The 13,912-nt window shown below is 41.3% G+C and overlaps 1 protein-coding gene across 2 annotated transcripts in view; it reads right to left on the reverse strand.

The window, feature by feature from the left end:
* The window catches only part of LOC106583321 (RNA-binding protein Musashi homolog 1), a 44,096-nt gene extending 37,773 nt beyond the window's left edge, over positions 1-6,323 (reverse strand). Inside the window, exons 1-4 of one of the 2 annotated variants that reach the window (XM_014167377.2) lie at positions 6,185-6,323; positions 5,668-5,708; positions 4,732-4,813; positions 4,512-4,596 (exon numbers count right to left, since the gene is read on the reverse strand). In XM_014167377.2, coding sequence (XP_014022852.1) covers positions 4,512-4,596; positions 4,732-4,813; positions 5,668-5,708; positions 6,185-6,246 — 270 coding nt within the window. In that variant the 5' untranslated portion in view covers positions 6,247-6,323. The remainder of the gene's footprint in view (positions 1-4,511; positions 4,597-4,731; positions 4,814-5,667; positions 5,709-6,184) is intronic. The other variant, XM_014167376.2, reaches the window with a different exon arrangement.
* Positions 6,324-13,912: the final 7,589 nt, after the last annotated feature.

Consider the following 13,912-nt stretch of genomic DNA (forward strand, 5'->3'; position numbering starts at 1 on the left):
CCTCAGAAAAATAATTGTAGATCTCCACAAGTCTAGTTCATCCTTGGGAGCAATTTCCAAATGTCTGAAGGTACCACGTTCATCTGTACGCAAGTATAAACACCATGGGACCACACAGCCGTCATACCGCTCAGGAAGGAGACACGTTCGGTCTCCTAGTGATGAACGTACTTTGGAGCGAAAAGTGCAAATCAATCCCAGAACAACAGCAAAGGACCCTGTGAAGATGCTGGAGGAAACAGGTACAAAAATATCAATATCCACAGTAAAACGAGTCCTATATCGACATAACCTGAAAGGCCGCTCAGCAAGGAAGAAGCCACTGCTCCAAAACCGCCATAAAAAAGCCAGACTAAGGTTTGCAACAACACATGGGGACAAAGATCATACTTTTTGGAGAAATGTCCTCTGGTCTGATGAAACAACAATAGAACTGTTTGGCCATAATGACCATCGTTACGTTTGGAGGAAAAAGGGGGTGGCTTGCAAGCCGAAGAACACCATCCCAACCGTAAAGCACCGGGGTGGCAGCATCATGTTGTGGGGGTGCTTTGCTGCAGGAGGGACGGGTGCACTTCACAAAATAGATGGCATCATGAGGTAGGAAAATGAAGTGGATATGTTGAAGCAACATCTCAAGACATCATCCTATAGAACATTTGTGAAAGCATGAGCGAGCAAGGAGGCCTAAAAACCTGACTCAGTTACACCAGCTCTGTCAGGAGGAATGGGTCAAAATTCACCCAACTTATTGTGGGAAGGTTGTGGAAGGCTACCTGAAACGTTTGACCCAAGTTAAACAATTTAAAGGCAATGCTACCAAATACTAATCGAGTGTATGTAAACTTCTGACGCACTGGGAATGTGATGAAAGAAATAAAAGCTGAAATAAATCATTCTCTCTATTATTCTGACATTTCACTTTCTTAAAATAAAGTGGTGATCCTGACTGACCCAAGACAGGGAATTTTTACTAGGATTAAATGTCAGGAATTGTGAAAAACTAAGTCGAAATGTATTTGGCTAAGGTGTATGTAAACTTCCAACGTCAACTGTATGTCTTTATGACATAGTGGCTATTGTCCTTTGGGTGGCAGCAGTACATGCTGCATTGATCATGAAGACAAAAGTCCCACTAGGCTGTGGAGTCACCATAATGTCCCCTGTGGATGTGAATGATTTCACCCAGGGCAACAGACCTGCTTCATGTAAGCACACTTGCCTTCGATCCTCCCCCTCCAGGGCCAGGCAGTGTGTGTTTGTGGTAATAGTAGTGTGTGCACATGTGAGAGTATGTATCGAGGGGTGGAGGATGGAGAAACACCCACACATCCATTGCTGACAAAGCTGTATTCAACACAAAGTCACACAGACACATATTCACACCTTGTATAGTCATTCAAATATTGATATTAGCAGCAATCAATCTTTGTGTTGGCCATGAACAACAAAGTGTTTAGACATAAGCTTCGTCAACGGTTATGTTACTGTGTGTGGCATCACCAGTCGGCTTCAAACACTACAGTGATTTCCATAGAATTAGAATGAATAGAACTGACATTTCCATTCAAGTAAACCAGTGTTGTGTTCGAGACCACCTAAAGCCAGACCGATTCAAGACCAAGACCGGAGTGTCTGGGGAGATAAATCTAGCTAGCTAAGTCTGCCATTGGCTAGGCCATCAGAAGCGAGATAGCCATTCAACTGTATTAGGGCAACATTTTGGAGTGACAGTGGAATCAACCAATCACATTTAGACTTGTAATGGGTGGAACCGTTTTTCCAAAAATGTATGGAAACTTCTGCCTTCTCAAAGGCCAACAGGTCACTGTGCAATAGCGAGCAGTAGTTTTCCCACTGTCTAGCTAGCTATCTTCTGTTGTAGGCTAGTTTGTAGCGACTGCAACAGGTGTTATCAAAGAGGATATTGTTGCTAATTTGCTAGCTTCTCCCTTTTCAAGAATTACTTTCAACAAGAAGTTAAGTTTCAACTGATCATCATTTGGTGAGTGGAACTGTGTTTTTATTGCAGCTCGCTTGCTCTTGTTAGCCATTTCTTTGAAAATAACTTATGTGCGTAACATTGTTGCATTTCGTGTAGTGGTGCCTGGAGAGGTGGGTATACTCAAATTTTGCTAATCATTTCCCAAACGGCCAGCCCAGTAATTTCCCAAACGGCCTGTCTGTGTGAAAAATCCTTTGTTTTTTATTAGTTTTCGTATATATTTTAAAGATTTTCACTCTCTAAATCACACCTTTTTTTTACAGAAAGACAAAAGAAATGTGATGTTCTAAGTCCACAACAATGCTTAAACCACATCAGGAGACCCTTTGACGTCTGGGAAACATACAGATATATATTTTTTGGGTGGTATTGAGGAGTATTTTTGTAATAATAATGTATTATTTTTCTGTTTTTGCTCAATCTTATTGGGTGGGCCAGGCTCCCCAGTGAGTGGGCCTGTGTCCACCCATGCCTACGCCCCTGATGCAAACAAGGCATGATGACTGAATTGCGCATCACAAATAGCCTACTAACCAAGACTTCGGAACAACCTTTTTCAACACTTGGTTTGCATACCCATTGTTGCCTTAGTGAGAATTTACTGGTAGATATCATATGTTGAAACATCTTTCCTACCCTACCGACTACTGATGTCATTCTTCTGTGAGCTGCTCCATGCCAAAACCAGTTGAGCACTACACGCTCTTTGTTGCCTGCAGATGATATTCTGCTAAAACTAGGCTGTGTGCAGCACGCAGGTGAATATATTTCACGTGCTTTGCGATTGTGTAGGCTACTTTGTGCATGATTTATCTATTGTACTACATCATTGATAAGTTGTATACCTCCACTATACTACTTTGATAAGCATCAGTGGGGAATAAGAAGTGTATATGCAATGCCCGTTTTTTTTTTTTAAGTGGGTATACGGTGTATACCAGCGTGTACCTTCCACTACGCCACTGGACCTTTGTGTTTACAAAAAGTGCACTCTCCTACATGAGTGTGCTTGTATTACCGTTGCTGTCCTTTCAGCATCATGAACCTGCCACACACTGAATGTCCAATAGGTCCGCCACTGTGCAAATATGTCTATACTAGATATAAAGACCGACCGTATTAATGTTTCAAGAAAGGAGTGTATATATTTGGCCTGGCAAAGTAGTTTTATGCGCTGACTGAATGAAAGCTGATAATGATGAGCTTTGTACTCTGCTGGTCTCGGGAAGAAATTGCAAGTCCTCACTGTCCGAAACCGAGTCAAGACCGAGTACAAATGTATTGGACACCGAGACAAGGCTAAAGCAAGACCGGTCTCGAGTACTACAACACTGAAGTCAACATAGCCCAGGGGTTCCCAAACTGTTTTGGCCCGCAACCCCATTTTGATATTTAAAATAAATTGCGACCCCACCATGTAAAAAGGTGATGTAATCAACGGCCAATGTTACATTTTTAATTGGGGCTATGAAAAGAACATAATCATTATTGATGGTATTTCCCCCCAGTCCGATTTATTTCCTGGTCTTGTCCACTCTGTTCCAATGAGGCTTGTGGGCATTGTAGAGGGAAACAGAAGACATGTACGTGTTTCTGAGAGTCTTATCTTTCAGTGATGGGGTCATAATATTGTGTAGCTTAAACCGTTCAAAACAGAGACACATTTGTAGGAAGAAAACAGAAACCGCTGTTTATTACATGGGAATCTAGCAGTTGCCGGAGGTTACTGAAGTAACCGTGGTTCTATGAACTAGGTGCCTGCGTTTCTCTTGCAACCCCATATTCAAATCAGGCAACCCCACATGGGGTAGCAGGCCCTAGTTTGGGAAATGCTGACATAGCCAATTATATGGAATTTTTCCTTTTATAAAGAATTCTATGAAGTTATCACAGGGGTGGCGCAATATTGGCCCAGCGTAGTACAGGTTAGGGTTTGGCCGGGGTAGGCCTTCATTGTAAATAATAATTTGTTCTTAACTGACTTGCCTAGTTAACGAAATAACAAATAATAAAAAGGACTGAACTCAAAACCTAGTTGACAACAATAGACCACTTCAAGTTTTTGTAGGCTTAACTTAATCTAAACAGTTCTCTGATTTTGGTTAAACTTAATTGAAGATTTTACGAACTCACAGTGAGTCACAACCCAACTTATGTTTCACAGCCCTAACATTTTTTTGGTCTAAAACGCTACTTTCTTTTTGGTGTGAGAGAGAGCTGAAGCCTCCTCCTTCCTGTCTCAGTCCCCAGGTAACCATGGCAATGAACAGCAAGAAAGAACCTTTCTTGTTGGCTGCCCTAAACCAGGATTTGTTTGTAGGGGAGGAGGGAGTATCCCCAAACTTTTCTACCAGGGCCTACCTTTTCATTACATGGTATACAACATTATGGTATATATTATGTCATCCATATAAAATACATAGATGCATGATGTAGGCCTAATAATAAATGTACTGTTCTATCAAAATCAGATTAAATAAATATAAGGATGCCAGCATAAACTTACTGTTTTAGAATCCAGCTCATGTCTGTTTTGCGCCAAAACTTTATCCACACCAGCTTGGTCTATGTATGTGACAAACCCGAATCCCCTGAAGAAAAAAACAATGCCTTTGAATTATAACAGGCTGACACAACAAAACACAACCTATCGCCCCGGCTATAAAGAAAATAAACCAATGAGCGCGCGCCTATGATAGGACGGTGAGGTGCGCACGCCTCCTTACCTTGATCTCTTCGTAACTGGATCTCGCATCACCATACACTCCTTCACCTCGCCGAATTTACAGAAGTATTCATTCAAACCCTCTGTAAAAAAAAAAGCACAATATATGAAAGGGTGGTCGAACAGCGTTCCAAAGACGAAATATTATTTCAATGTAGGCGATAATAAGGTATTTAAGGACATACAACGCAACTGAGCAAGACCACGTTGTTGTTTGTCTGTCGAAACGTCATTCATTGAAAGTAGGATGAGGGTAGACTATTCAACTCATGGCTGTCTAGGTTGATAGCCCATGTTATAATATGTTGATAGAACCGTAGTTACATCACAATTGTGATAACGTAGGCTATACAAATAAGCTGAATTGGCTATAGCCTATACTTTTAAAATCAACCAATAGGCAACACAGTTTACAAACAATGAGTTTTTGAAGAACACTGTATTCTATTGAATGAATGGCCTCAATGATGCTGTAATATGCGAAACAACGCAATATCACAAACAAAAACACCCTCAAAAGCTGCAAAAGGCACGATGTCCTCACCTGCTTCAATCAGATATCAAAATAAAAAACCGTGTTCCACATGGTAACCAACCGCCCAAATAACATTAAATAGTTTTAAACATTAAAATACTAGTCCTAATTTACAATGTTAATCCCATATCGTCTCGGCTGTTTCAGTCTGCAGTCCAAATCCTGCGCTGCCTACTGATCCTCGTTGAACGAACGCTTTGATTTCGGCAGGATAGGCTATAAACTATTAACTGTTTTTTTTTTTTTTTTACAAACTTCCGAGAGCTTCACATAGCCCACTCAACAACGTTAAGAATTGTTCTACACATAGTATATACAACGGGTAATAACACTAGCCTAAATCTATCAAAGCATTCTATTTGCATCCAGGGACTTTGAAAAGTCGCTCGCGGGACAGCTCACCTTGTGTTGTCTGCCAACTGAGACCCCCGATGAACATTTTGCTGAATGGGAGAGATAAAGGCGAGAGTAAGAACATCATATTACCGTAAAATAGACCTCCGACACTAAAACCAAACTGCAATTCATAGATTTATATACACAATATCTGAAATAAAGTCAAGGGGAAAAATCGGCCATGTTGTGAAGGCACGAGTGGTCAAGTCGGGCCAGTAAAATGCTTACGAGAAAATAATGTAATCAAGTGCTCTCCAAATGGAAATAAAAAGTTGTTACAATAGCTATCTCCTCACTCAAAATAAAAAAGAGAATAGGTATAGGGTCCTGCCCGGTTGAGCGGCACTAATACACGTTTGAGCGGACCACATAGGAGAGCACAGCACATCAGAACAAGCATGCCTGCCTGTCTTTTGTCTCCGCGCTCCGGTCGGCTCCACACAAACCAAACTCCACTATTATCTCTCATACATAGGGAAGCAAGCAAGGCCAAGACGCTGGTGAGACCGCGCCGAAGATTTACCAAGGGTCGTGGGGGGAGTTGTCCACCGAGGACAGGCTGCTTTGGCTCCCTTCCGTATCCATTCCGTTCCTCTGTTCTTGACTATGAGGTGAGGAAAGGCAGTGAGTAGCAGACTCAGGGTGGCCGAGGGGTGTGGGGGTGGTTTGTCTAGAGGAGGAGGGACGAGCGAGCGTGGCGCCCGCACACACACAAGCAGGCCCCGCCTCTCTCTCCCGCCCCTCACCACACCGCCTTGTAGGCTTGGCGCTCTCTTGAAACGTTTCCCCGCTGAAGGATAATGATGTGCATAGTGGAAGTTTTGAGGAAGTCTATTCTATGCGAATAAATTATTAGTAGACAGTATATGCCTAGTAAAATAAGGCCTCCAGCTTTTAAGGAAGTATAAAGCACATTCAGTGACTAAATCTGATTGTAGTGAGATGTAGTCGAACGTGGAAGGCGTCTTCTAATGCATCTGAGAGATGATGGAGTGGCGTCAAGACACTTCTATGGATTTGATATGGGGTACACCCCAGGGATTCATGACAACTACACTACGCCTTGCAGACACAGATACATGATTTTTACACTATCACGTTGACCCTAACCATACTGTTGATTTACCATTTTTACACTGCTGGACAGATATTTTATTTCACCGTTCCAGCAATTTATGGATGCATAACCAGGACAGCGCAGTAAAGCTTTTATTGGCCCAGCTCAGTACACCCCTTAGACCTCCTTGCAGAGACCCATCCAGGTTGTGCCACCAATATGACCGACTGGGTTCAAACCATCAACTTGTGTCTCTTGCACACCACAAAACTGTGTTAACCTGCTGAGCTAAAGCCTATAGTAGGCATTCTCTCTAGGAACTGCTCTGCTCGCAGGGGGCGGAGGCCTGATATGTAAGCTACACAGTACCCTGCCTCAGCTCATTTTGAACAGTTTTAAATGTACTGTACATGCCTGTTCTTAGTCACAGCAGCAGCAGGTTGGTATGGCTCTCTGTCTCTTTACAAATGGCTGAGGTTTTAAGTCACCCTGGATATGTCTCAAATGGTCCTCTATTCCCTAGTGTACTACATTTGACCAGATCCCATATGGCTATGGTAAAAAGTTGTGCAATGTGTAGGGAATAGGGTGACATTTGGGACAAAAGTCTTTATGCCCCCACACTGCATGCCCATGTGACCACCCATGTGACTGCCTTAACCAACTAAGTGGCAGATTACCAGCTTTTCCCCTAAGTAGGCTACCCTCTTCACTGGGCCAAGAAGGTCACCTGAGGGCTTTAAATGCATTGGTGGGACTGTTCCTGTCCAATGGTACAGTGAGGTAGGTGCATGTACTACCCTACCAGCTATGTGTATATTAGCTGAACTGTCAAAGTGTACTTGTCAAAACTGCAGTTTGTTTACTGCTATTTACTGTGCAGATTTGAAAGGTGCACGTTGAGCTATAGCCTACATAATATGTGCATTACAGAGAAATGGGTAACATCTAATGCATCAAGACACTGAATGAGTGACAGAGAGAGAGAGAATGAGAGAAAGAGAAAGGGGGCTCCAACAACTAAAAACTCTAGTACAGACTTTCATTTTCCACACATAAACGTGTGTGTTTACAATACCTCCAATGCATTAAACTGCACTTAATACACACACACACACACACGCAATAATGAGTGGTGGCTGTTTATGTGCAGCCTCACGAGACGTGCTGTCAGGCGTATGTGTGTCAAACGGTTGCGAGGGCTGGGGGTGGGTGCTGGCGGGGTGGGGGCTGGCGGGGGGAGAGGTGGACCATGGCGAGAGAACAGTATGTAGGACAGAGCCTAGCTAGCGCCCTATCCTGACTGACTGACTGGAGCAGTGGGCGTGATACAGTTCTGCATGCATGATCAATGGGGCTGAATAAAGAGAGATAGAGGGAGCGAGAGAGCAGGAGTGAGAGGGGGAGGGGAAGGAATGAGTTGTGAAAGTGATAGGAAAACGAGCAAGAGAAGAAAGGTAGGAAACATTTTTGCAAAAGAAAGTGATGGGTCTAGGTGCTAGATATGATATGATGGAGAGAGAGAGGGAGACACTTGGAAAGTATATTAGTATATATGAATGAGTAAATGGGAATGAGTAAAAATGGGCTAAAGAAGAGAGAAGGCAAACAGAGATCCAATCAGTACAAAATAGGCGCTTATAAGAATAGTAGAGAGAAAGATTAAGACTTAAAGTATGGAAGGTATGCCATGTCCAACCTTTGTCGACTTGCTTTGAAGCACTTAGCAACACTTGAATGAACAAGAATGGGATGGGATGCATGCACGCACACATGTGTGTTATAACACTTGATTAACCCATTTTTCTTTTGAAATGACTGTAGTTTTTCTCAGTTATTTGAGCAATATTATATTTATTAATGTCAGCTTCAGTCATTAAACTTTTTAACCTCTACACAACATGCATTTTTGTCCTTAAGAGACCTGTAACAGATTAGTTATTTTTAATTCAGTAATTTGGACAAAGATATGGTTATGGTTTCTTTATACTCTGGTTTGTTAACCTCACCAAACCAAAATTGCTTCAGCTTTGATTGAAGTGGCTATTCTCTCTCTCTCTCTCTCTCTCTCTCTCTCTCTCTCTCTCTCTCTCTCTCTCTCTCTCTCTCTCTCTCTCTCGCTCTCTCTCTCTCTCACTCTCTCTCTCTCTCTCCACCAACTCCAAACACAGTGATAGTTTGTCCAATCTGACTCTTCTGTATATTTGTTTCCTTGATCACAACAGAGTGGGAAGTGTATTGTTCAACCATGACCTTTGACCCTTTTGGTCCTAGGACCTGCTCAGAGAGACCCTGAAATCACTGGGAGTGTTAGTGGCTAGGCTGTAGGTCTCATAAGTTCTATGGCTTTGTGTACGTTCTCAATACATAACTGCTGTGCAGGCCAATACATATTACGGATCATTTTGTCATATTGTAGCAAATTCGGGGCAAACCTTCGTAGAATCTTGCACCTCTGCCATGTAAATGAACAGTGGCAAGGAAATGGAAATTACTGTCCAATGCCACTGCGTTGTAGGTTCATGGCACGCCAGGAAGCCTTTGCCTTGGGTATCAGGGAGGAAGCCAATAGACCAACAGGACACTAAGAGGAAAGAAGTAATTCACTTTGATCAAGGTATTTGTTCAACTGGCAGGTGGCAAGAGGAGGAAGGGAACGCTTTAGGGGAAGGAGTAAGAAAAAACAAGCACACCTGTGCTGCTAGGGCAGAGCTCCACCTCTGTTCTCCTGGTATGACAATCCTTCCATCCCCAGGGGAGGGTTTAGCGAGGGAATGAGACAAAGGGAGGAGAGAAAGAGAGAAAGGGCGAAATGTAGAGGAATGCTTCAGACAACTTCAACACAATGGTAGACGTTTAGCTGTTTTTTATTCATTTGGTTACATCTTTAATCTCATAAGCACAATACATATACTATCAAATGATTGATAGTATATGGAAGCAAGAAAAAGCAAAGGGGAGAAAGGAAAGGGGTGAGGGGAAAAATTGTTTATTTACACATTATTTTACTCAGACAACTGGGTGACTATTTTAGGTGTTTCAAAATAAGAAACTGGGAGTGACACATACACACAACACACTCCAACACAGTCACAACAGAGGCTTCCAGCTACGATTTAGCACAGGCCTAACACTTACGGACAGCTTGTCAATACAAAGTTACCACAAAGACAATGGCTACGGGAAACACGGCAACATTAGGGAAACTTTATATCCATCGTTGTCTTACTTAATGCATTATAGTCTCTCCCAACCAACTCACAATTCACTGATCATGTCATGTCTACACATTGATCAACCTCCTTTTGCACTATTAGCTGCCCTTTGAGTATTTTGCACATGAGCTATAACGTTACAATTGTTATCTTTGGAAAGGAAGTTTATATTGATAGATGGTGTTTTCTTGTTGAAAATCTCTAGCTTTGAGGGTTGTGTGGTTCATGGTTACTTTCAGGCTTGGGCATGCATTCACTTTTAAAGCAGTAGTACCATGGTTGTACAAACATTATACATCAGCGCAATTAACCTTGGTTAACTGTTGCGTAAGTGCAGAAAATGTCAGTTTTCTAGACACCATAGTAACCGTGTAGACGCCCATCATTACATATTTAACATTACCATAATGTCTTTGGCCATTGGAGATGGTCAATGTGAGGTCTAAATTTGAATATTGTGGTCTTGATCAATGGACAAGTGACAGATCAACCACCAAATAACGTTAATAGTCCGTCAGATCAGAAACTCCCCCTTAGGGACCTTTGGGGGAAAGACTTTGCCCAGTGGCAAAATCTACAGCTCTCATTTACAAAGCACCTCTGCCAAGACACACACACACACACACACACACACACACACACACACACACACACACACACACACACACACACACACGCACACGCACACGCACACGCACACGCACACGCACACGCACACACACACACACAAGTAAAGTCAGAATATGGCCCTGTACTCTTTTAATCTTTCCCCTCCTCACTCCCCCCACTTCCATCCACAGGGCCTATCAACGCCATACCTCCCTGCTATTTATAGGATACGACTGTCCCCTCACCCGCTCACCCCTGCCAAAGCACAGACATGAGGGTGCATTTCAATAATCAACAATAATCCTCTCCTTCATCTGCACTGATCCCAACCAGAAGGGAGAAGGGTGAAAGAAATGGCAGATGCCAATCAACGACCCCTATATAGAAGTCCATGGTTATTGATTCATGGGGAAGGGGCAGATTGAACTATCTGATTCAGAAGCCTACAGTTTGAAATTGTCCTGATTTGCTGTTAGATTGATTAATTTTCTATATGTATGAATGTGTGTGTGTGTCTCTGTGTGTTAGTGGGTGCGAGAGAGCGGTGGGAGAGAGGTAACTCATGCTGTAATTGGTGTGTATCCCAACCTGTAGCATGAGCTTGTATATTTACTTCTAACCCCTCTCAACTTTCACCATGGTAACGTGGCCAAGTGGCCCTCAGGCAAAGCCTTTTGTGTGACCTCACCAGTAAGGAAATATCAAGATGACAAAATCAGCAGGAGCAGAAACTCACTGAAGATTTGCAGAAACTCTTCAGCAGTTTAGATTTTGGCCAGTCATTTAGCAAAATTCAATGTAATATCTGTATCACATTTCAGTATTGAAAGGAGCAGTTCGGCTGAAGGGGCCATCTTGTGGACCGAACCGGAAGTGCAACATGAAGGTAAACGTCAAACAGACAGAACAAATGTTTGACAATTCACATAAACATAATATAATTAACTTAAAACCATTTAACAGAGTGACAGGAGAGAGAACGAAAATGAGAGAGAGGGAGAGGCAGGGTAGGGAGACAGGGAGGTACAGTGTTGCTGAGGCTCCATTGTGGGGCTTTTGTGAGGCTCAGATTGTCTTCTTCTCTGGGAAAGTGGAAACTCAACACTTCTCTCCGGAGGTCTGGTTACCAGGTGAGAGAGGAAGCAAGAATGGAAAAACAGAGCCCGAGCGAGAGAGAGGAGGGAGGCGGGGCGGAGAAGTGTGGAGAGAGGAATAGGCGATGAGGGAAGAAAAAGAGAATGAGATTTGGACATGAGTTGAAGAGAGGAGGAAAGAGAGAAAGAAATTGAGAAAGGGGGAGATGTAGAGCTGTACATACGGATAAGAAAATAGTGAGGGAGAAAGAGGGAGGTTTTGTTTAAAACCCCACAGGACTAACACAGCTGGGGGTAAGTAAGTGTTCACTGTAAATCACTGAATAGACTACACCATTTTGTTTAAAAAAAATGTGTCATTCTACAAAACTTTCTGTGTATCAGATCTAATAATACATTACGTCTAAATCCAATTTCTACAACCTTACATTTTGGGTTATCATAGGGTTATGATAGGATAAGCAGTGGTGAAAAAAGTACAAAATTGTCATTTGTCAAGATTCCTTAATAGAAAATGACTCAAATAAAAGTGTCACCCAGTAAAATACTACTTGAGTAAATGTCTAAAAGTATCTGGTTTAAAATGTACTTAAGTACAGTGGTGGGAAAAGTATTCAACGATCATACTTGAGTAGAAGTTATAAGTTGAAGTAAATTCTATACATCAAATTCCTTATATTAAGCAAACCAGTTGACACAATTTTATTTTATTTTATTTATTTATTTACAAATAGCCAGGGGCACACTCCAAAACTCAGACATCATTTACAAAAACAGTATTTGTGTTTAGTGAGGCAGTAGCAATGCAATGCATTATATTGATAGGTGTGTGAATTGGGCCATAATTGCTGTACTGCCTGAGCATTCGAAATGTAAGGAGTACTTTTGGGTCAAGAGTAAAAAGTACATATTTTCTTTAGTAATGTAGTGGAGTAAAAGTAAAAGTTGTCAAAAATATAAATAGTAAAGTACAGATACCCCTATAAAAAACTACAAGGAAAACCAAAATATTTTGGTATTTGTTTCATTAGTCCATTGGTTATATAGTCCCAAAATGTTTTGCATGTCAGCAATCAAGTTATCAAGATATATAACTTTCAAAATACAGAAATACAACCAGTATGATGAATTTTGCATCACATGACGCTACGTTTTGCATCATATGATGCTAAATGCATCATACCAGCTGTATTTCTGTACTTTGAAAGTGATATATCTTGAAAACTTGCTTGCTGACATGCAAAACATTTTGGGACTATATCAAACAAGGTACTAATGAAACAAATACCAAAAGGGTGGAATTTTCCTTTAGGTAGTACTTCAAATGATTTTTTACTTAGTTACTTTACACCACTGAGGATAAGACCGTTGTAAGCTCATTAGGCATTTCAAATTATATTCTTCAAGAATCAGTGGTTTTGAATCATTAATCATTCAACAGATTGATCATCTGTGATTTATTTATTGTTGTTGTAGTAGTTTCTTCACCAAAACAGGACAGGTTCTTCTCACTTGATTCTTTGTCACATGACTCCCCCTCGTGGCCAACACCTGACACTGTTTTCTTCTTAGGAAACCGGAAGGGCTGGCTCTCACTCTCCTTCAAAGTAACTTCTTAACAGGTTGAATGAATGAATGACATTGCTGAAACATACTGTTGCACCTCATCAAAGGAATTTGAAAATTCACATGTTTATTTTGGATACATTTTTTTATACAAGTATACACTTAACCCTGGACACCGGTAGTTTACAAAACACAAAAGCATACACTATTTGATTTCTAGCTATCTCTAACAAAGATCTATCACCAATTTCCCTAAAATCCACACATATTTCACACATTTTGATGCCTCACGCATTTTTGGTGTTTCTTGAGGAAACAATCAAAAACACTACAACTTTTTACTTTATAACATGATAAAACATGGTAATAAAAAGTGTCACTGACATATTAATACAATCAAGAGTTGGGTAAAGAACTGTATCCTATATGACCGCATATATAATTGTTGACAATTTTCTGACCAGGGCTGTCTTTTCAGTTTGTATAAATAAAAATATAATACTACGTTCTATTTATAAGTGCCTGTCAAATCACTGAAGGACACCAAAAATAAAGGATCAATTATGTACAGAAATGTTTTAGTTGCAATACCTGTCTGTTACTGCTTTAGATTCTTTCGTTCTGAATCCGATTTGACTGTAAACGTAAGAGTCTGATCAACTTGTTTGTGAAGTATGTTATTGGACCTGCATGTTGGATGCACTTAAAGT

This window comes from Salmo salar, chromosome ssa22, assembly GCF_905237065.1.
Source record: "Salmo salar chromosome ssa22, Ssal_v3.1, whole genome shotgun sequence".
In the NCBI taxonomy this organism is placed as follows: domain Eukaryota; kingdom Metazoa; phylum Chordata; class Actinopteri; order Salmoniformes; family Salmonidae; genus Salmo; species Salmo salar.